This window comes from Rhopalosiphum padi, chromosome 2 (genome assembly GCF_020882245.1).
Source record: "Rhopalosiphum padi isolate XX-2018 chromosome 2, ASM2088224v1, whole genome shotgun sequence".
Taxonomy (NCBI): Eukaryota; Metazoa; Arthropoda; class Insecta; order Hemiptera; family Aphididae; genus Rhopalosiphum; species Rhopalosiphum padi.
This window is the reverse complement of record NC_083598.1, coordinates 10,140,527-10,161,837: the sequence shown is the minus strand read 5'-3', so window position 1 is coordinate 10,161,837 and position 21,311 is coordinate 10,140,527. Positions and strand designations below refer to the sequence as shown.

Sequence of the window (21,311 nt, the reverse complement as noted above, 5' to 3'; positions counted from 1 at the left end):
ATAACATCATCCAAAAACAGATAAATAAATAATTTTCATTAAACGTTCCAGAAGGGTCTATATTTTTGTCCTTTGCAATCATAGTCTGTAATGACATCAATTTGATTTAAAATATTCATTATAATAAGTCTATCGATGAATCCCACTTTCGGGGTAGTCAATGCTACATTATATTATATAAACTATATACGGTTTAGTTTATTAAGACATAATATGGTGCATGGAATTAATAACTTATAATATAATAACTGGGACTTTAGAATAAAATTCTGTAAACGTATAAACGTACACAATGGTGGGATATACTCTTAAAAGCACCTCAAAATGTTATACGCAAAGACCAGTGGCGTAATTTTAGGGGGGGAGGGGTAGATGGAAATTTTCTCCTGTCCGATTTTAAATGTACTCCAATATAGGCCTCTGTTGTTGGTGAAAGAACATACCTAGTTATTTTTATAATTTTGAGAGAATTTAATATTAGGTAAATAGTAGGAAATTATACATCAACAATAAAATAATAAATTTAGTGGTCGTTCGGATTACCTATGACTTTGTTACAAAATTCTTTCATTTTAAACTTAAAATTGTTTTAATTATTTTAAATTATATATAAGTACAAATAATACAATAATAGAATGTGGGCGAATGGGTGATGTACACTCGAAACCGTTTGGATTATCGTGGCGCTACTGTATATAGAGGTAGGTAGCTAAATGTGTGTTCCTTTATTGAATTGCTTATCGCATTATAATATTATATAAATATTGTGGTCATATGACGGCGGACAATCACATTTTACTATAGTTTTTTTAATTTCGAATACCTATATATTATATACGTATGTGGCTGTGTACCTGTATAAGATTTAGTGAGTGTTTGTTGCTTGAAGAAACATAACCTGCTGATTATACTACCTACTTTTTCTGTCAAACAAAGACACGGATATTATATTGTTACACATTTAGTAAATATAGGTACTTACAAAGATACAATAAATGGACATTTTTACAGTAACATCATAATATTATAATCGCATATAATTTTATTTGTTCGTTTTAATACTAATTTTTATCAACTGACATAATAATTTTTATTTTAAAACCAAAACAATAACTCTTACATTTATCTATGAAATAAACCTAGTTTATAAGAAACACCTTATAATTTTTTTTTTTTAATTTTCAGTACCATAATAGTCGTCGTGTTTAGTATTGTAATTTAATTTGTTCGACCTCTCCGCGTTACCTATTTAAAAATCTAAAATAACGCCACTGAGGTATACCAAATTAATTTAACTTATTCTCGTGTATTTTTTTTTAACTAATTATATTATAGTTTATTTTCGCCTATAGTATTAGTGGATATGCTCGCCACATAACATATAGACAGGACACCAACTGCAGAGAGAATGACAAAGGGGCCATTACACCCCCGGGATTTATTTAACTGTACATAATTTAATATCACGCGTATTTCATATCACAATATTGTAGAATATTATAGTTAATAATATATTTCTGAATGAAAATATTTTATTATGATGTAAAATGCTATTATATATAAATACTTAATGTACCTTTACCGTAACACAAATAAACCAAATATATATACTAACTGATTTAGCCATTACATTTTGAAATCGTTCCCGGTGTAAAATTGTATTATTGTGGGCGTGCTTAACCATAATGATACAAAGTCGACAGCACACGACTGTTTTCGGATCAAGTCCAAATCAACGTCAACCCCAAAAACTATTATATAATATTCACATTACACAAACCTATACTTACACAATGTCACATATTATTATTTTCGGTTTGCAGAGTTTGCCATCGGACCAGAGGAAGCTTTACCCGTCGAACCTAACGGCACCTGACGGAGGCACGTATCCAGTGTGCATCGTGTCCGGATGGCCGGTGATCGACACAAAAAAGAGTAACGCGGTGACGTTCGAGAACGGAAGGATGGCCATCAAGGATGACTGGACCAAAGTAATGACCGCATCGAAAACCGTTCAGTCGTCGGCTGTAAAACAGACATTGGAGTTCATCGCAAAATGGTGCGGGCCGCCAGTGCAACAGTACTCATTTCATTGAACTCGCCGTCACGATCTGATCGTGTCTACTGATATTTTTGTTTATTTTTTGGGGGGGAGGGGGGTAGGTAGAGATTTAACCCCTGCCTAAGAAATAATTATTCAATAACAAAAAAAATCGATACAAATACGAGTCTACAGACAGACAAAAAAGTATTAATAATAATAAACAAAAATATTTGTAGACACATGCACATTGGCTCCAAAAAAGTGTCCACGAAAAACAAGTTTTTCTAGCCATGTCTATATTTTATACGTCGTAATAGTCTCTCCACCAAATGCGCATCATGAATTCATGACCGTATAAGTAGCTTTACGTGTTCAATCATTGATTATAAATACTATTTATAATTAATGGTTCAATTAACAATAATACACGAGTTGTTGGTACACCATAAAAACTTATTTTTTTTTTTAATGACAAATTTAATATTAATTATAACATATTATTATACACTTTGAGAACTGTAAAATACATTACATTAAAATATATGATATAGACTTAATAAAAATATTGAAATCGTGTAATGCTTAATAATAAGAAAATTATTATCAAATGCCATATTATTTTACTTAATACAATAATTTAACTAATACACATTATAACCAGGGAGTTATGTTTTTAAATTCAAACAAGTTTTATTGTTACTCAAAACACTTAGGACGAGCGTGCGTAATCTTGGACATGCTTGACCAGCCTAAGTGACCATGTATAGCTACAGCCAAAATAGTCATCAACCCACTGTGAACAAATCGCCCGCTGACGGAAGAGGCGCGAGGCCGCCTTTAACACTGGGCAATTGTGCTAAATCCGGTAGATTTTGTAAGTGCGTGTTAACCTCTTGTCGCACTTGGCAAACTTTTTGAAGTTTACCTTGATATTCCTGAAACATTAACAGTACCAATTACTATTGATTATGCAACCGGATGAATTTCGCCGCCATTGTATTACTATAGGTACTTTTGCGGCATATTAAATACATAAATATGATAAATATATTAAATTTCAATTGTACAAACATCGAACGAGACTATATGGAAACCAGAATGAACCCAGAATGTTGGTTCATATCGAACGGTTTTATTGAATATATAGCCATATATAAAGCCTATGTATACGCAACCTTAAAATACACGTTTTCGATATAATATTACCCCACAAAAGTTTGGTCTTATCGATGATTTATCAGACCGTAGATATTGGTGACTTGATAGTTTTCAAAAACTTTAATAGTTCTAACGAGAATAATCGATATTTTATGCAATTTCTTACATTTTATCTTAAAAGCAAGTATACGCGATAAGTGTTATATTGATAGTTACAACTTGTAGGTACCGTAAAATATATGAGTGTTAATCGATAATCGGAATAATTGTAAATATTATAGCTATTGAACCTAATTAAATGATCCAAATTATAATCACTAAAAAAAATAATTTGTTGTAAAATTATTATACATCATATTTTTCCATTATAATAAAATAATATTAGTTTAACTATAATAATATGTCATGACTATAGAGATTTATAATTTAAAAATAAACTTCAGTCTTCAATACAATTAAAATCACAAAATAATAACCAATAAAGTTGTGTAAAGAAAAATATTACGATTATTCAAACTAATTATATTAATACAGGCAAAAAATACGTAATAACTCTTAAATAAAATATATTATAGTATGATATGATTAGAAAAACGTATTAGTTTTCTAAAGCAGTGAAACTATAATGTTAACAATCTTATGTAAAATTTGATATAGTAGACGTTAATAATTCGAATATTTTTCATATTAATATAGAGTTTGTTATTTTAAGTGCGCCTACCTACGATTCTATACAAATTAAAAATAATATATTTATTTAAATAGTATTTATATCTCAATAACACAAAAAATATTAAATGATTTTACCAAAATTGTTTAAGTTTTTACTTATTAATTTATTCTCGTTAATAGAGACGTACCTGCGTATATATTACTATAATATTTGTATAAAAGTATAAAGAATACAGACATTATACATGCTGAATAACTAATCTCGTTTTATTTTATTTCCATACTACTATAATTATACAAAGCAATAAGTTTAGTATTATTATATTAACAAATATTATTTATTTTTAAGTTTTAACATTATACTGTATGTTTCATTTTTAATAAAAAAAAATAGGGCATATTATTTAATACGAAACTATATAAGATGAGTTTCAACCCCGGGTTCGACACACATTTAAAAACAGAATGCAACTATTGTAAGTGAGTTTGCGGTCACGCCCTCATTTTAAACACCCAAACAAATGTACGTCTTTCTGCTAGCAACACTGGTATTATCATCAAATACTATAATGTCTGTTATTATGCTTACACAATAGCATGTATAGGTCTCCACCGGAACTGGTGGAACTATCGTGACGAATTATATAAAGAAATCCCATCGCATCTATAGATCCTGGGAAGTCTTAACCATAAAATTTAATATGTTTGTACTCGAAAGAGCACGAACACATGACCTTTAGGAATACGTAATTTTCTAGAAAGCCTAAAAGAATTGCAACTAAGACAGTCTCCTTAGGAACTACGATCTGCGTGGTATCGGTGAATATGTGATCATATAGTGTATTTAAGGGCATATTTATAATATGTGTAGTTCTAGGATAACAATTTAGACCAGAAGCTTCAATTCAAGTGTTTCGTATTTTTAACAAATATTGTTTACACTATATAACTATATTTATAATATTTAATACTAATAGCTTAGTATTCTTAACCCTCAGGTGAGCGCTTTGATATATTTTTTTTTTATCTTAAAACACTGAACGCCGAGAATAAGCAGGCAGTAATAGAAATATTTACGATTTTAACTTTTTTTTTTAATCTATGTAATGTGTAATGTGATTAATATTTTCTATATTCAGCTTAGTGTTACAATATTCCAATGTAGATTTTAAGAAGACACCACGCCCCTATATGTTGTTTCTATCATGTAAACATACAACATATAAAACCCATTTTGTGTTGTAGGTTCTTATTGATTTTACATTTTACTTTTTTAATTTTAAAGTGAGTTTTAACAACATAAAATACTAGTCATAAAATTCTTATAACTCACTGAAAAAATAAAATATCAATAAAAGTCTACGACTCGATGTTAAAGATACCTTAGATTTATATTCTTATATTTATTCAAGTTTTTTCACTCTAATATTAAAGCTAACAACACAAAATTGGTTTTACTGGACACGGATTTGGTATGTTGAACGTTTGTACATATGGTGGGCACTAGATGTGACATCGTTATACTTATACATAGAATTATGATTTTTTTTTGGAATAGCTTTAACAATCTTATAGCCTTAGTATATTATTGGCTAGTTTTAAACATTTTAAAAAATTTTTTTTTCTAAAAAGTATAGTTTATTTGATTAAATTTAGCTTTGTCTAAGTAAAGCAAATTATATAGATTTATGCTTTTTTAACAATACCTATTATTGAAATGAGTAATGATTAATAATATACCATTTATTGATTGGGGTTATAAATTATGCAGATACTTAGATATTAAAAATTATCTTTAACAAATTATACCGAACAAATGCTTTTTATTTTTAGTCAGTTATAATAAATAAATAAAAATATGATTATAACTTGCCTGTAATCTTTGTTCAGCTTGATCAATTAGGTCTCTTTGAGATTGAATGAAATCGTGTAACATAGAAGAGACCTTCTTACGGTCTTCCATTTCACACACCAGTCTAGTGTTATAATCGGTCAACAAGGCAACAGCATCATTTACTTTGCGCAATAGTTCTTCACCTTCGTCTTTACCTAAATATAATAAAACAAAAATCAAATATTTTTAATAATGTAAAAATATATATGTTAATTGAATGATTAGAATTTATGCTCATTAATTTAGACAAGTTTGAATTATCTATCAGTATTTTATATTAAGTCTACAATTATTACAATGGGGGCAAAATATATACTACCAGGCATACTTGAAAACTTATAAGCATAATGACACAAGCAATTACAAGTTTTTAAAATAGCAAGATAATGTACATTCCACTGTTTTTAATAAATATTTGTTATGGGATACCTCCTTTTTATAACAATACATTTTAATTTCAATATTTACACACCGTAAAATTATTATTAAAATGGTTGGAATACTGAAGGAAATGTTAACACATAATGTAGCATACAAAAATAAAATGAAATTGTCATTATTCATTCAAATCTAAACAAACATAATAAATTCCAATAATATATTACAGAAAATAAACAATTTACATATGTTTTATTACAATTCACTTTTTTAGAACTGAACAAAATACAAAATAATACAAAATAATAGTAACCTTTTAACTGAGAGAGTAAACTGACATCAGCAATTTCAGGAGGAAGTTTAGAAATTCGTTCTCGTACAATCGCATCACATGAAGGTGCATTTTCTAAATCCTGAAAATCAAAGTATAATATAATTATTTTATAAATTTAATAATTTTCAGCATATTGAAACAAATTCCTACGTTACATATTAAAATTGCACATTTGATTAAAAAGTTTAAGTTAATTTTTTTTACTATAGATATATTTATTTATAAGGTAATGCATACATAACTCAATTTTTTTAATCAAATTTTGAGTAATTAACTAATTAAAGTATTTAATAACAATACATTTTAAATTGAGATGATTATTAAAAACCAAAATGTTATCTGGTATTAAGTATTAATTTACCATTTTTGTTGTAAAATTTTATAACTTATAAATTAGTTCGTCCAGTGTTTAACATTTGTACATCGTTTTAATAGTATTATTATGGTTCAAAAAAGTTATTAAAATGGGGACCAAAATTAAAATAAAATAAAATCTTTAATACACAAAAATTATAAAAATTAAAATAATATATTTTTTTCTAAGTAATAACAATTATTATGGATAAATATTTGTAACATTTAAAAACAAATTTTACCTATACATGTATTATTCAATGATTTTAAGGATTAATATTTTTATGTTGGATATTTAATTTCCATTTTCAAGGTAATAAATAATTTTATTTTCAGTTATAGTTCTTTGGTAGAAAAGTTAAGATTATGATCTTTTGAAATTTTGTAAAAATATTAACAATTTATTTTGTTATGTTAAAAATAAGAAAAAGTTATAATTTTTTCACTTGAATTAGGACTATTTATGACATATAAATAGTATAAATGAATCCAATTGGTGCCTTCAATATATCAAATCAGTTTTCTTTTCTTAATATATTTGAACAAAAATAAATTTTGTAGATATTTTTTTAAATTTGGTGAATGCTATTTAAATAATAAATTCCATTTTGAAAATATCGGCAATATGTTTTTAGCATCGATAAATACAGTAAAAACTTCATAAAATAACATTACAACACAGATAAAATAAATTAATCAATATTTCAATAGTTTGATTTCAAATATTTTGTTTTTTTTTTCTATAAATATTTTAATAAATAACTCATCTATGTACATTTAGAGCTTTAATTAATTCTTCTGGTTCAGGAGGATCATTGACAGGAGTTTTAGGAGATAAAGTCACATGCAATTCTTTGGTACCATCCACTTCAATAATAATTTCTTTATCTTTTTTGATGCCATTGTTTTGAGATTTTGTCTTCTTTGGCTTGTGATTATGTGAATGTTTTACTTTTTTTTTTGGTGGTTCATCTGTAGTCTTTTTAGCTGTTTCTTTACCTACAAATTTAAAGAAAAATCAAGTTATTTAGAATTGAATACTAAATATTATCAAAATATTATACCAAAAGCATCCTTGAATTCATCTATTTGGATTTTACTGTAAACACCTCTTTCTTCCCATATATTCAATAGTCGAGTCAAACTCTGTCTGGTCTTGGAGGAACAGTTGTTTAAAGATATTTGCTTAAATGCTTTGGCTAATTCTTTGCCAAACTCTTGTCCGTATTCAGGACCCTTCTTTTTACTATTTTGAATAACATCATTAGCCAAGTACATTAACGTCAATTGTTTGGATTCTGAGCCTGAAAGCAATAATAAAATGCTTAGATTAATATTTTTATTATTAAAGTACATTTTTTATGCGCCGCGAAGTAGATTCCGTGGCATCGTCGGTTATAACGGAAAAAAAAAATTTATTATAAACATTAGAAACATAAAAGACCATATAGATCATATATTTTGTGAATGAATTTGTATAGCAACTAATGTTAATTGTTCTTTAATGACTAAACTTATACAAGGTATTATTTTACATAATTGCATGTATAATATGATCTATGGATAGGGTTACCATGCGTCCGGATTTTACAAAGTTAACCGTTTAATATAGTTGAAAAAAACATGATACAAAAAGTTATGTCAGGTGATAAATTTTTGTGTACACTCAATATAAATGTGTTATATGTAATTTCTACTTTTGCTCATACTTTTTCCCGGGACGTAACGATAAGTGACTAGGTACCTAGTACGTACCCATTATTATCACAAAAAAAAAAAAAAATGATAAATGACACATTTTATAACATATTATAATTAACCTAATAACTCTTATTTTGACATTTTATTTATATATTATCTAAATAAAATTGTATTAATGAAATAACAATATTGTTTTATCATTATCTTCAATTTACCCCTTTCCCCCTGAAACAGAACTGATATCAAGATTTGGTCTAAAAACAATATGGTAACCCTATCTATGGATGTTATTTTTGCACAATTTTAAAATGTACAGTATAAGTTTATATTTAAGTCTTTAGAATACAGTTTTACAACAAAAATACTTAAGATATTTTCTTAGTGTGAAATCTAAAAAAGAAAAAAACCAAACATTGAACCCAAAATATAAATTTATTCATTTTATTTATCATATAATTTTCAAGTGTTATAATATATTTTACTCAAATAATAATGTATAAAATGATTAATGCCAATGCTACATGCTGTGTTTAAATTTATTTTCAGAAAAACAAATATTATAACTAACAACCTTGAATGGACATTGCAAGTCATCAACCATAATTGTACATTGGAATTTCAAAACAGAATATCCACATATTTATGGATTAGAAAACTGCCCACATAACCTTATCAGAGTAATATCAAATCCTTCATTCAGCAATGAAACAACACAAAAATCAATTTTACTATTAAATTTGTATAGTTACAACATATAAGTATTTACAATTAATTATGAATATGGTTAACATGAATTATATAGATTCAACATCATTCTCGCATCTAATAAACTTTTACTATTAATATAAGCTAACAGATTTGCAATACGTATATCAAATCAAAAATATATGTATTAATTATATATAATTATTTATATTTATTTTGTAAGTATTTAATTTCATCAAAACTTAAATTACTACAGTTAGTATCTAATAATATAATTAATGGAATTTTTGTAAAATAAAAAAAAATATTACCAACATATTCCTTAAAATTGGTATAGGTATTGTTTGTTTCAAATAGTCAATTACCTATTCAATACAACTTTTAAATAAAAATGAATAGTAACTACTATAACCATAGGTAGAAATATTTTTATAGTAGAGTACCTATAAGCCAAATAAAGAATATATTTTTTATATTTTATTTATTTAAATATTTAAAATACAATATTTCTTAATTAGATATTGAAAATAAGTAGATACATTATATATTATAGTAATTAGTAACTATTATGTATATACATTTTTTTTTGTGGAAAATAAGTACTTTCAATTGTTTTTACATACCTTTTTATAACATGATAATCAACATTAGTAATAAAAAATTCAATATTTTTTTATTTATTATTATAGTTGAAGTATTGGTCAGTAGGCATATCAAATATAAATATAATAGGTCGAGTAATAGGTAATTGAAATTGTTATAATTTAACCTAACTGAACAATTAATATACTAACACTAACGTTTATATCTAACTATATTTAATTCTATTGATGTTTTTACCTGTCAATATTTCTTTAGACCAAATCTTGACAACAGTATGAGCATACTTTCTATGGTGGATCAACCAAAGGGACAGAGTCTGTATACTCTGCTGGGACGAGTTTAGTTCTTTCAGTCGCTTGTTCAGACCTCCTTCGGTAAAGCTTGTCATGGTGTACTACGTTTGTGCTTCACATCCGACATCAACATCAACAGTAGTACTTAATCGCCAATGCCCAACAGTTATCACTGTCGACAAACCACATTGTTTCATGTTACTGACATGATTCGATTAAACTATGCTCTCGTTCGGTCAACATTGGCTACATTAAGTAGATTAATATTGTACTATATTAATGATGCTGATGAAACAAAATAATAAAAACGTACCTCACTTGAACCAACAGCTCGACAGTAAAGTTGGTACCAAGTCTTCTACAATGTATGTGCACCTAACCTATGTACGTTTACCTAGTACACAGGCAATGGAAAACCATTGAATAAAAAAAAAAACTGTGAAGTGTGAAAGTTATAACTTAATAACGTTGCACTCCGATTTAATATTATTGACCGAGCACACAACCGGCGACTGGCTGGTAAGCGGTAACAATATTCAGTAGTTTACACTGTTATACACAAAAATAACAAATAATGCCTACAAGGTACCGGACGGCGGACACCAATACAGCAAAGCTCGACAACTGACAAAACCATCACATGTTTAATGTTTATATATCACACGATACTGTTTTAGCCAAGGAAGACAAAAAAGTAAAAACCAATGGCATAACCTCACCGTGGTTACGGCGTAAATTTAGTGTAGAATTGATGAAATCGTGTAACCGTGGTTGTAGATAATGTTATCTTAAGTCACTTATCAGCAAGCTCTACGCGCTCGTTATCATGGTACGGGGTTATATAAATTATATTTGATAACCCTTTCCTAAACCAAACACTAAATACTAAATAGATAAATGTCAACCAGTTACAAATTTTTAATATTCTGACATTGTGTTTTTTAAACTAATTTTCATATTGATTTATTTATTTTATTTTTCTAAGTATTCATAAAATATAAAAATAAAAATTAGCTCAAAAATTAATATTATTAAGTGAATGTATCTATATATTGGTTATTTGTTTTTATCATTTGAAAGTTTCCATTGGACATAAATTTTCAAGCAATATTATATTATTCAAATGCTACCATAAACTTAAAAATTGTGTATAGATCCCATCAATAAACCGTTAATGAATGTTCGTTTAAACTGTGTTCATAAAAAATAAACAATTTCAAGATGACATCTAATGTTTATGACGATTTAAATGTCGATGACTGTGAATTGTACGTTCAACGACATAATATTCAACAAATATTAAAAGACTGTATTGTTCAGCTATGCATTGTAAAACCAGAAAGGCCTTTAACATTTTTTAGACAATACTTTCAAAAATTGGAAATGGTGAGTACACATATTCTATTAATACTTTAATCCTTTATCAATTATGTGTACAAACAAATTTTAACTGTAACGTATCAAGACATAAATATGAATTTTGGCATACTCTTAATCTACTTGTGTATTATGAAAATATGAAATATTGGTGTTATAATAATATAATTTTTATAAAATTAAATGAAAAGTATATTGACAAGTAAACAAAAATATTTTAACACATTGTTTAAATCGGTACATGTATGAACTGTGTTTAGTTTTTTGTTATATAATAAGAGGTATATTATTTAATGGTTAATGTGTGTTACTAATTATACTGTCTAAAATGCCTAAGTCTAGAGAGGGAATTTGGTTTTGAAATGTAAATTTTTAAAATTGACTATTATGTATATTTGATCAAACAATTCTAATTTGTGGCATATTTAACAAAAAATTGTTGTCTAATTATTTAAATATAATTGAGTGAACTTCTAATGAATACAGTAGTATGACATTTTTATTATAAATTATTGTTGTTTAATATTAATTTATAGATGAGTAATATTTACTTGTCTAGTTTTAAAGATCTATAAAATACAGGTTAAGTAAATTTTCTTAAAAACTTAAATACAATTTGAAAACCATGTATAGATGATGGAAATAAAATAAATTTAATGTCCGATCTACCATCTATTACTAGTAGGTTACTAACTTATTTTAAATGTATATTTATATAATATGCACTTACTAAATTAATGAATTCAAATGATTTATTTATAGAATTTTTGTCATCCATAATATTTATTTAAAATAAAATTGTCATAATTATATAAAACATTTAACATGTATATTAACTTATATATATAATAATACAATTTTTTTTTTTTATCAAAACTAAACAGTTTTGTTTTGATTTTCCAATTATTTAAAACACACTAAAATGTAATTACTTACCTTCAGAATCTATTCTTCTCATCAACAAATTGACATTATCAGAAAAGTTTTGTTATATAATATATAAATAATAATAATAAAAACAAAGAAATTTAATATCGTTCTTTTATTTGGCTTGGGGTTTTATAAAATATTGGTATTCCATTTAATTATATTAATACTTGTGAAAAAATATATATTTGAAAAATAGGCTTTAAACAAATTTAAATTCATAAAACTATACATTGGTACGCCATTGGTCTTGAAAATATAAAATTATTTTGTGAAAATATTTTATAAATATAGTTTTTATGTATTACTATTATAAATTCGTCACAAGTTATTAACACATCTTATAATCTAATTTGAATCTTGAATTAAAGTTTACATGTAAAAATAATAGTAGTTTTAATAAAAATATAGTTAAAAAATAAAAATGTATATAATATATAAAATGATGTAACCCATTTTACAATGAATAGTTGTTGGGTGTTTGGTATAATTAAGACCACCATAATTAATGTGGATTTGGTATCATCTCCCTTAGAATAATTAAAGTACCAATATAAAAAACAAAAACAAAAAATGGAGTCATACAATGCATAATTAGATGTATACAAATAAAATAAATAAATACTGACAATAATATAATATTACTCGGACAAAATTAACTCATACATAATTAATGGAGGCTACTAATCTTAAAATCTAAAAAAGGAATACTAACTTCTTAGTTTCTAAATGTACAGAATAAATTTACTATTTTTTATTCATTTGAATTTATAACATATCTGCAAGTCAATATATAACATAATTTAGACACCTTAATAAAATATTAAGTTAAACAAAAACTTAATGTAGTACTATAGTTGTGTCACCTATTTACTTAGCTTTGTACTATTTAATAAGGTTTCTTTTTGTTAACATTAAATATAATAATAATAATAATAATAATAATAATATAAACCAAGAGCCAATCATAATTCTATGTTTTTATACTATAAAAATATGTATAATAATAATAATAATAAAAATAATAATAATAAACTTAAACTTAAAATTTTGTATTTTTGTTTATTTGTTCTTGTACATACATTGTAATAATATATAATTGTTTAACTTTAAAAAAATAAATTGTTAGACGATATAACATAACATACTTATTTAATTAGGTATAACACCAAAATAAGTGATTAAAAACATTGAATAGTTAGAAAACATAGATATTTTAACAACCCCAGTCAACTAACGTTTAATAAACTAGTACAATATTATAAAAATGTACATTAAGTATAATCCCCTGAATTCAGAACAATATTGAATTGGATTTATAATAAAGTAGTACCAGACAATTGATTTTAAACAAATTACTAATCCAATCAATTACATTTAAAAATCATCGAAATATATATTAAAAATAATTTATACTCATTCAGATGGCTTTTGGTTAATGTACTCTGGTTTCCATAGCTGATTGCAAAAAAAGTTATTTACTAAATTTATGTCATTGCTAATAGCAGTCATCAATTGATCAGATACTTTTTTACTATCTTCTTTGTTAAAAAGTGCCATCAATGGCAAACAACCCTGTGCAAGATCCTTTGCTAAAGATACTTCTATTTGATTTTCTTCCTTTTCCATCATACGTTTCATGTGCTTTTGGCGTGCTTTAATTATCAATAACTCTCTAACAGTTTTTAAACGTTTATCTGATAAACCGAACAAATTAAGAAATGCTTTTTGACAGACATCTACACAGTTGTAACGACTTAAAGATTTTCTTGATGTCTCAGTTGAATCACTTTCTAATGATTTGTCATTCTCTTCTTTGGAATCCAAAGACGCCACTGAAGATGTTTCATCAAAGTCTGATTCTTCGTCTTTGTCTGAATCACAATTTATATCTGTAAAATATATTTAGATATATTACATTAATTTTTCAAATTGTATTAAAATGTCAATGATTAATTTAGTTACATTTTCATATTCAATGAAAACAAAGAATGGACAATTTCTATTGTTTTTTTATTCTAGACAAGAGCAAGTGATTAAATAAGCACACTACAATTATAGATAATTTTAAATAGATAAATTTTTTGGGAAGATAATATTTATAATTTATGCTTATTTCATAAAAAATGATATAAATTAATTTGTTAGATCTAGATATCCAGGTTAAACTACCAAATTACTTAATACTTATGTTATTTATTCAAAGATACCAGATTTATTCATGAAGTATATTTTTTTTACTAAATAACTGTCTATAACTTACTTGACATAAAATCTTCGGATATGAAAGAAGGTATTCTATACTTGCAGTGAATCCTTCTTAATAGTTTACCATTAGCTGTAGTCTCTTTACTAAACAATCGATTGGCAACAGGTCGAGCTTCAATAAACTTCTGTAAAAATTTGTTTTGTACATCTTCACTGTCCATTTCCACAAAAATTTTAAATAACTCATCCTTAGACCGCTGCGGTACACGTTCTGAACATTTCTGAGGGCACTGGCACAATGTGTCTGACAATATAAATGTACAATTAATCCAAGTTAGAAAGTGAATGTTCCGTTTAATATCGGTATGTATTCATCAATTACTTACCCGGTTGAGTTTTGGTCTCTTTAAGCTTTTTTATGACGTTGGCCTGTTCTGGACTCATGTCAGATGACATCTTTCTCTTATCACCAGGTGCCCCGATCACGTCGTCAGCAATGTTTTTTGGCTCTATCGGATCTGCCATAGTGTTCTCGTATATTTGATATAGGTATAATAAACACCTAATAACTATTAATTTTATTAATATTATTCTATCTATTACTAAGTACTCTAATGTTCGTTTGCACGTAGTCGGTAGAAATGTTTCAATTCCATAAGATCGACGCCCGGTCGTAGGGGGTTCCGGGTTAGTCACGCTGTGTCTGTATGTGTGCGTTTGACGGTAATCTCAAATGTCTGGGAATTGGCGGCAGCGGTGGCTGTGGAAACCATACGAAATCTTTGCAGACGGTGCAAGGAGAGAAAAAACGAAAAGACTCCTAACGTGAACATTCGCCAAATCAGTGTTATTGTTTTCGACCGTGGAAAGGTGGGAAGAAACACATGCCTCATCGAGATACATTGCTGCCAACCACGCGTATATTTTACCCCAACCTCCCCGCCATTCAACCGTTTCTCGGTGACCCAGTGAGACGCGCCCCACTGCCGCTACCCTAGTAACAATGTTGCAACGTTTGGACGACAAATAATATTATTATCATTCTTACTTTTATTATTAACTATTAAGTATAACGTCCATGATGGCTAACCCCCCTGCGCTTTTTATCATAAGATAAACTAAACTAAACATTATTGACATTCACTCGATTCGTTTTGTTGTTATTTCTTTCTCCCCACCCATACCTACATGACACATAACAACCCAGGACGACGAGTTTTCACGGTTCAGTAACACCACTTCAATGTTAAATTGAAATTTGTTCGTTTTTAGTCATCAAAATATACCATGCACGAAGACCTGCACCAATAATAAAATATGCATTTCAATAAATGTGCGCTTTACGACTATGCATTTTGATCATTTGCGACGATACGCGTTCGTCTTAGTTAATAAATCTGTATCTGATCCCAAAAAAAACTACCCCTAATGAGGTATAGCCAGTTTCCGCCAAATAAGAAAAGACGTACCTAATTCCTTTTTTTGTCAGTTACAAATCATAGAATTTTAAAGTTTTAATATCTGTGTATCTGTATCTACGTAGAAAATATTATATTATCTTATCTGTCTCTGATACCATACTGAAACTTGATCGATTTATTGAAACCTATTAGTATTGAGTATTGATCACCGATTAGTGGACAATGTGTGATGAGACTTAAAGTAAGATAAGTTATAGACTTATAGTTATATCCACAAAAATAATTTGTAATAAACATGAAAATCCACAAATTATAATTACTTAATAATTTTAGATTTAGTAAAGCGTACAGAGGTAAAAATAAAGTATCTACGTCGGGATGTATTAATAAAATTATGTAAGGCAAAAGTATTCACAAAAACAAATTTCAGTAGTATTTATTTATTATAAGTATTTCTTAAGAATTTAAATAATATCTTTATAATATTGTACTAATATAATAATTTGAAAAAAGTCGTGCTTAATGATTTAAATAGTTTTCTAGGTGTACAAATTGTACAATCATTATATTTAACTGTATAGAGTGTACATATACACACATATAGTTACTAAAAATGTATATCATTATAAAATCTTTACGTAAGGATTCTCAAACTTTAAAATTCTATAATTTAAAACTGGTGGAAAAAGGAGTAATGTTTTTTTTAATTTGGCGGAAACTAGCAGCATCCCCTTAATGTTATAGGTTACAACACTACCTGTTTATATTATTATATAGGGGTCTCATTGTGTGTACCACACGATTGCGTACGATGCAACTTTTTGGGAATACGTTTGCGTATGTTAACACGATTGCGTACGTTAATACGATGGCGTACGTTTAACAATTAACTTTAATATTTACCCCAAAAGTTAAATGATTGCTGTATGATTTGCTGTGCAATATTGCTACATTTAAGTTTTTATTTGTGATCAATAAAAATTAAATTTTGAAAAAATGACAAGTCAAAAACATAAATCGAAATATTTAAAAATAATAAAAGGTTAAAATAATGAATTGTAAAAGTGTATTCAATTTAGAATTGTTTACCTCGGTATCACTTAAATAACTAATTTTTGACAAATGTTATAATTTTTTTATTAATTATTATATTCTTTCATGGTTTCTTTTAAACTAATTAAATCAGCATTTCCATTTTTTCAATATGTTCTTTAAATACTAATTGCATTTTCGTTCATCTTTCCAGAAGGATGGAAACTATGAAATTGAGCGTTATAAGTTCGATGAAAACTTTCGGATTAATTTTAAATTGTACATTCAATATTAGTTCAAATCAAATGGCAACAGTGCTTCAAAGTTGTAGATAAAAATCGTATACGCAATCGTGAACACCAAATGTTCACGATTGCGTATGTCGATAAAGACCGTACGCAATCGTGTTTCATCGCTCATTGTTTCGGTTTTCTCCTTCCGACAGCATTATATGGCGTTGGAATTAAAATAATGATAATTTTTAGGTTATCTCATAATTGATAAAATATTACAGTATACTAGTAGTTAGTAGTTACTAGTCAGTATTGTATTCTGGCACCCTGGCAGTCCTCTGGTTTGATATCTATCGAATAGCTAGGATTCTACTTTTTATGTAAATTGGATGTAAATGCCCGCCGAATGCTCAATACATCGAAGCTAAATTGCTGCGTGCTTAATGGATCCCAACATGCATGTGCGTCATTTTATATATATATATATATCTAAAATGTATAGAATATTTTAACTTTGAAGTAATTAAACTATTCAATGATCGTTATACCTAATAATCAATTACCTATTTTAATGCTATATGAACTTGATCTGACACGTGTTATGTAATTTATTTATCAGGTATTATTGTTTTAATTGAAGGCATTAAATCACTTACTTTCAATTACATTCAGCTACGGACAGTATATTGAATAATTAAAAATTCTAATTCGATCTCGATACTTTGATAAGCCTCAACCATTCTATAGTCTCTAAACTACCTATATTTAGTTATATTAATAAAATTACTTTCGATCTCAATGACTATTTAGATCAGTGTTTCCCAACCTATGACCCCAATTTAGGGTCGCGACTGGCTAAACTTACCCAAAAATAAATAAAATAAAATAAATTTTTTTTATTAGTTGGGGTGGGTCGTAACCAACAAGGGGTAAATTTGAGGGTCGCCATTAAAAAAAGTTGGGAAACACTGGTTTAGATAGTACCTAAATTATTTTTATTTGAAAACTATTTATATTTACAATTTAAATGTTGAGTTTCAACGATATTTAACCACTTGATTATTTCTCAATAATTTCGGTAAAATTGGGCTGAATACTACAGGATTTTAAGATGGTAACCATATCGATGGTACTTATTATAGTACTCATCACATTATCAATAACATTCCTTGCACGGGTAATTATAACGACGGGTGTTTGACGATAAGTTGTTATAATTGTGCGCGTGTCCGCGTCCACACCAAGAAAAACTTGTCGGCAACATTTATTTCCGACATTGTCGATAAATATTTATGATACCGCTTATGAGCGGAAATCGGAAACATTGTCGAAAATATGTGTTTCCGATAAATATTTCTTTGGTCTGGACACGGCTTGTGACTAAACTTGTTGCAGTGTTATAGTGATATCTAATAGCTTTCAAGTTTCTATTATTCAGTGAAACGCTTGATTTAAGGTGAATTGTTAGAAAACTTTTAATGAATGATTACTTTTTTACTTTATAATATTATATAATAATTAGCGATTGATTGGATCGATTCCTAATGTTATTGACTTATGTGGTTAAAAAGAAATCGATGGAATCTTTTTCAAAGAATTCAGAATCGGGTTAAATCAAATGAAAATCGATAAAACTTCGATTATATCGATATCAAGTTTAATTAGAATCGGGACTAAATATCAATGGCGAAAAAAGTTTAAATCAATAAAATTAATATCGACTCCATTAAAAACAACTAAAACCCATTACCATTTTGTAATAGATAATTAATAATTGTTATTGAATGGACAATCAATCGATAAAATTGGGAATTAATAATTGAAAAGAATCGAATATCGATAAATGGAAAATTGGAAACTATTCAATTAATATAAATTTTAATATAACCGTAGTACCTGTAGAAATTGTTAGATTCCAATATCTTATTTGGTGGAAACGTGTTACGCCCATTATAGTTTATATTTTTATAAAGTAGTAATCAAATCGCCTTTTTTTAGTATAATAATATTACATCATAAATTGTACAGTATATCATTCAAATATTAAACAATTTCACTCTTAAATTATTATTGTTAGTTAAAAAAAAGTATCAAAATCGTTAACTTATATGGGTGCAAAAATATTACAGGAAACTTCAGTTTAGAGCTACCCAATATGTGTATATATATATAAATATGATTATATTCAGCATTTTGTGATTTTGAATTCTTACGGCAATAGTACCTATATTATATCTATTCTAGTAAATAAAATACTTGTCAATACGTACTTAAATAATTATGATTACCTCTATGCCCCTATACTGTATTGAGTACAACATAATATGATCATGCATAAGATACTGTATTAAGTGTATTATTATAATATAAGCTAAAAATAATAAATTTAAATCAATTATTACAAGTATAGTCTTATAATAATTAATAGGTAGGTATGTTAAATCTTAAATAACAACTGCAAGTAGCATATTAGGTAAACTGTTTATCACATAGCGTTAGACTATTATAATAAATGGATACAGTACCTACTATAGTAATGCCGAAATTATGTATTTTAAAATAGTAAATATGCTAATTTTACAGCCATACAGACTTAGAAATATTTTTTTTAGTTCTAGTTCAAACTGGTTAAAATAGGAGTTATAAAATGTATAAAACGCAGACATATGGCTGAATAGCTTAATGAATTATTTGTTATTTTAATTATCAATAATAATGCTAATTAGAGAATTAGTTTAAAATTAAATATTTATTAAAAAGTTGCTAAAGGTACTTACGTTTTTCTTGCTGTGTACAAACGCAGTGGAAACAGAACAACTGCCGTCGTTCTGCGCATGTATAGACGCCCACCATGTCCAGACTAATAGTAGTGTCTATAGTATTTATATAAAAAAAAGTAGACAAACAATTTTAGCTTAACTCTAAATTAATGTTTGATAATTGTTATGTCTGTAAAGATATTTTTTAGTTTGTTAGATAAGGTGTGTTGTTTTAAACGGTTGACGGAAGAGTGGTTTCATAATATTATTACACTATAAAATACGCCAATATACTACATATTATATCACATACTTATTGCTGAACTTTAATTTCAATTAGTAAATAATTATTATTCAATTTAAAACTAAAAAAAGATTTTTCTGTATATTTTGTTTTGTGTATATATAGGTTTTTTTTACGCATATTATATATAAAATATTATAATATGGAGTTAACGAGGTAAAAAGCGTTCTTTTTGAAGTTTTTTGAGACAAAAGGATATTTAGTCAGTGGTCACCATTGTCTAGTTGACACTGCAGGAGTATAACAACTGTATATATTTTGCTTACTTAAATTAACTTAATAATTAACAAAAAATATATCGGTAGATATATATTTAAGAAAATAATTGTTATTTTAATATTTTTATGACCTGATTGACAGCCATTCATAAACAATATATTATAACATAATATTTTATAAAATTGTTTAATAAATCCTAAAGATAATATTTTAAATTATATTATTTGAAAAAATTGATAAATTGATAAATTTGCATATTATAATCTACGATCAATTTAAGTTTATAAAATGTCGCCATTGGGTGGCTGCTTTTATCATGTACCTATGTGTCAAGCTTTATAAATTTCCGTATGTATACTTATTGTAATAATAATTACAGATTGTACGCTTTACAATAAAAATTAAAGGAAAAAAAAATTTAATTTTTGCTTAATGTAATAAATTCCACTTAAGAATTTATATATTTGTTTTTAAATAATGCTTGCATAAAATGTTTTTGCCCTTTTTCCATTTACAATATTGTTCAATTAATAATATTGACGCGAATACTTCATAATACACACTATTCACTGTTACGTCGTATCTATCAGCATTTTTTCAAGTGGGTATACCGATTTATATTATTAGTACTAGTAATGTTTTCCATAAACCTGGTTTTATTTCGTAAATTCTTTTTTAATAATTTCATGTTAATC

At 26.9% G+C, this 21,311-nt stretch overlaps 4 protein-coding genes across 5 annotated transcripts in view; 2 read left to right on the top strand and 2 right to left on the bottom strand.

Moving 5' to 3' along the window:
- Positions 1-2,590, top strand: part of LOC132921121 (intraflagellar transport protein 172 homolog) — an 87,882-nt gene extending 85,292 nt beyond the window's left edge. The window contains exon 31 of the mRNA XM_060983971.1: positions 1,824-2,590. Within this exon, the coding sequence (XP_060839954.1) occupies positions 1,824-2,096 (273 nt within the window). The 3' untranslated portion in view covers positions 2,097-2,590. The remainder of the gene's footprint in view (positions 1-1,823) is intronic.
- Positions 2,477-10,772, bottom strand: LOC132921123 (regulation of nuclear pre-mRNA domain-containing protein 1B). 2 transcript variants are annotated; one of them, XM_060983973.1, is made up of 7 exons: positions 10,450-10,772; positions 10,081-10,382; positions 7,899-8,138; positions 7,610-7,833; positions 6,460-6,559; positions 5,748-5,923; positions 2,477-2,979 (listed from the first exon to the last, which is right to left on the bottom strand). In XM_060983973.1, the coding sequence occupies exons 2-7, from the start codon at positions 10,229-10,231 to the stop codon at positions 2,830-2,832; spliced, it is 1,041 nt and encodes a 346-aa protein (XP_060839956.1). In that variant the 5' UTR covers positions 10,232-10,382; positions 10,450-10,772; the 3' UTR covers positions 2,477-2,829. The 2 variants fall into 2 exon arrangements, with proteins under 2 accessions (XP_060839956.1, XP_060839957.1); XM_060983974.1 differs by having other exon boundaries at positions 10,081-10,308.
- Positions 10,773-11,075: 303 nt separating this feature from the next.
- Positions 11,076-21,311, top strand: part of LOC132921122 (cAMP-dependent protein kinase type I regulatory subunit) — a 73,826-nt gene continuing 63,590 nt past the window's right edge. The window contains 1 exon segment of the mRNA XM_060983972.1: positions 11,076-11,522. Coding sequence (XP_060839955.1) covers positions 11,358-11,522 — 165 coding nt within the window. The 5' untranslated portion in view covers positions 11,076-11,357.
- On the bottom strand, positions 12,541-15,527 carry LOC132921124 (uncharacterized). The gene is made up of 3 exons (XM_060983976.1): positions 15,035-15,527; positions 14,704-14,952; positions 12,541-14,332 (listed from the first exon to the last, which is right to left on the bottom strand). The coding sequence occupies exons 1-3, from the start codon at positions 15,171-15,173 to the stop codon at positions 13,857-13,859; spliced, it is 864 nt and encodes a 287-aa protein (XP_060839959.1). The 5' UTR covers positions 15,174-15,527; the 3' UTR covers positions 12,541-13,856.

What these genes read in the sequence shown, in the direction of transcription:
- LOC132921123 (XM_060983973.1), bottom strand. Translation starts at nt 10,231, where the DNA reads ATGACAAGCTTTACCGAAGGAGGTCTGAACAAGCGACTGAAAGAACTA. An exon ending in TGAATTCAAGGATGCTTTTG is followed by an intron (nt 7,834 to 7,898) that starts GTATAATATTTT and finishes TTAAATTTGTAG; the next exon opens with GTAAAGAAACAGCTAAAAAG. An exon ending in AATTAATTAAAGCTCTAAAT is followed by an intron (nt 6,560 to 7,609) that starts GTACATAGATGA and finishes TTTGATTTTCAG; the next exon opens with GATTTAGAAAATGCACCTTC.
- LOC132921124 (XM_060983976.1), bottom strand. Translation starts at nt 15,173, where the DNA reads ATGGCAGATCCGATAGAGCCAAAAAACATTGCTGACGACGTGATCGGG. An exon ending in AGAGACCAAAACTCAACCGG is followed by an intron (nt 14,953 to 15,034) that starts GTAAGTAATTGA and finishes TTATATTGTCAG; the next exon opens with ACACATTGTGCCAGTGCCCT. An exon ending in ATCCGAAGATTTTATGTCAA is followed by an intron (nt 14,333 to 14,703) that starts GTAAGTTATAGA and finishes TATATTTTACAG; the next exon opens with ATATAAATTGTGATTCAGAC.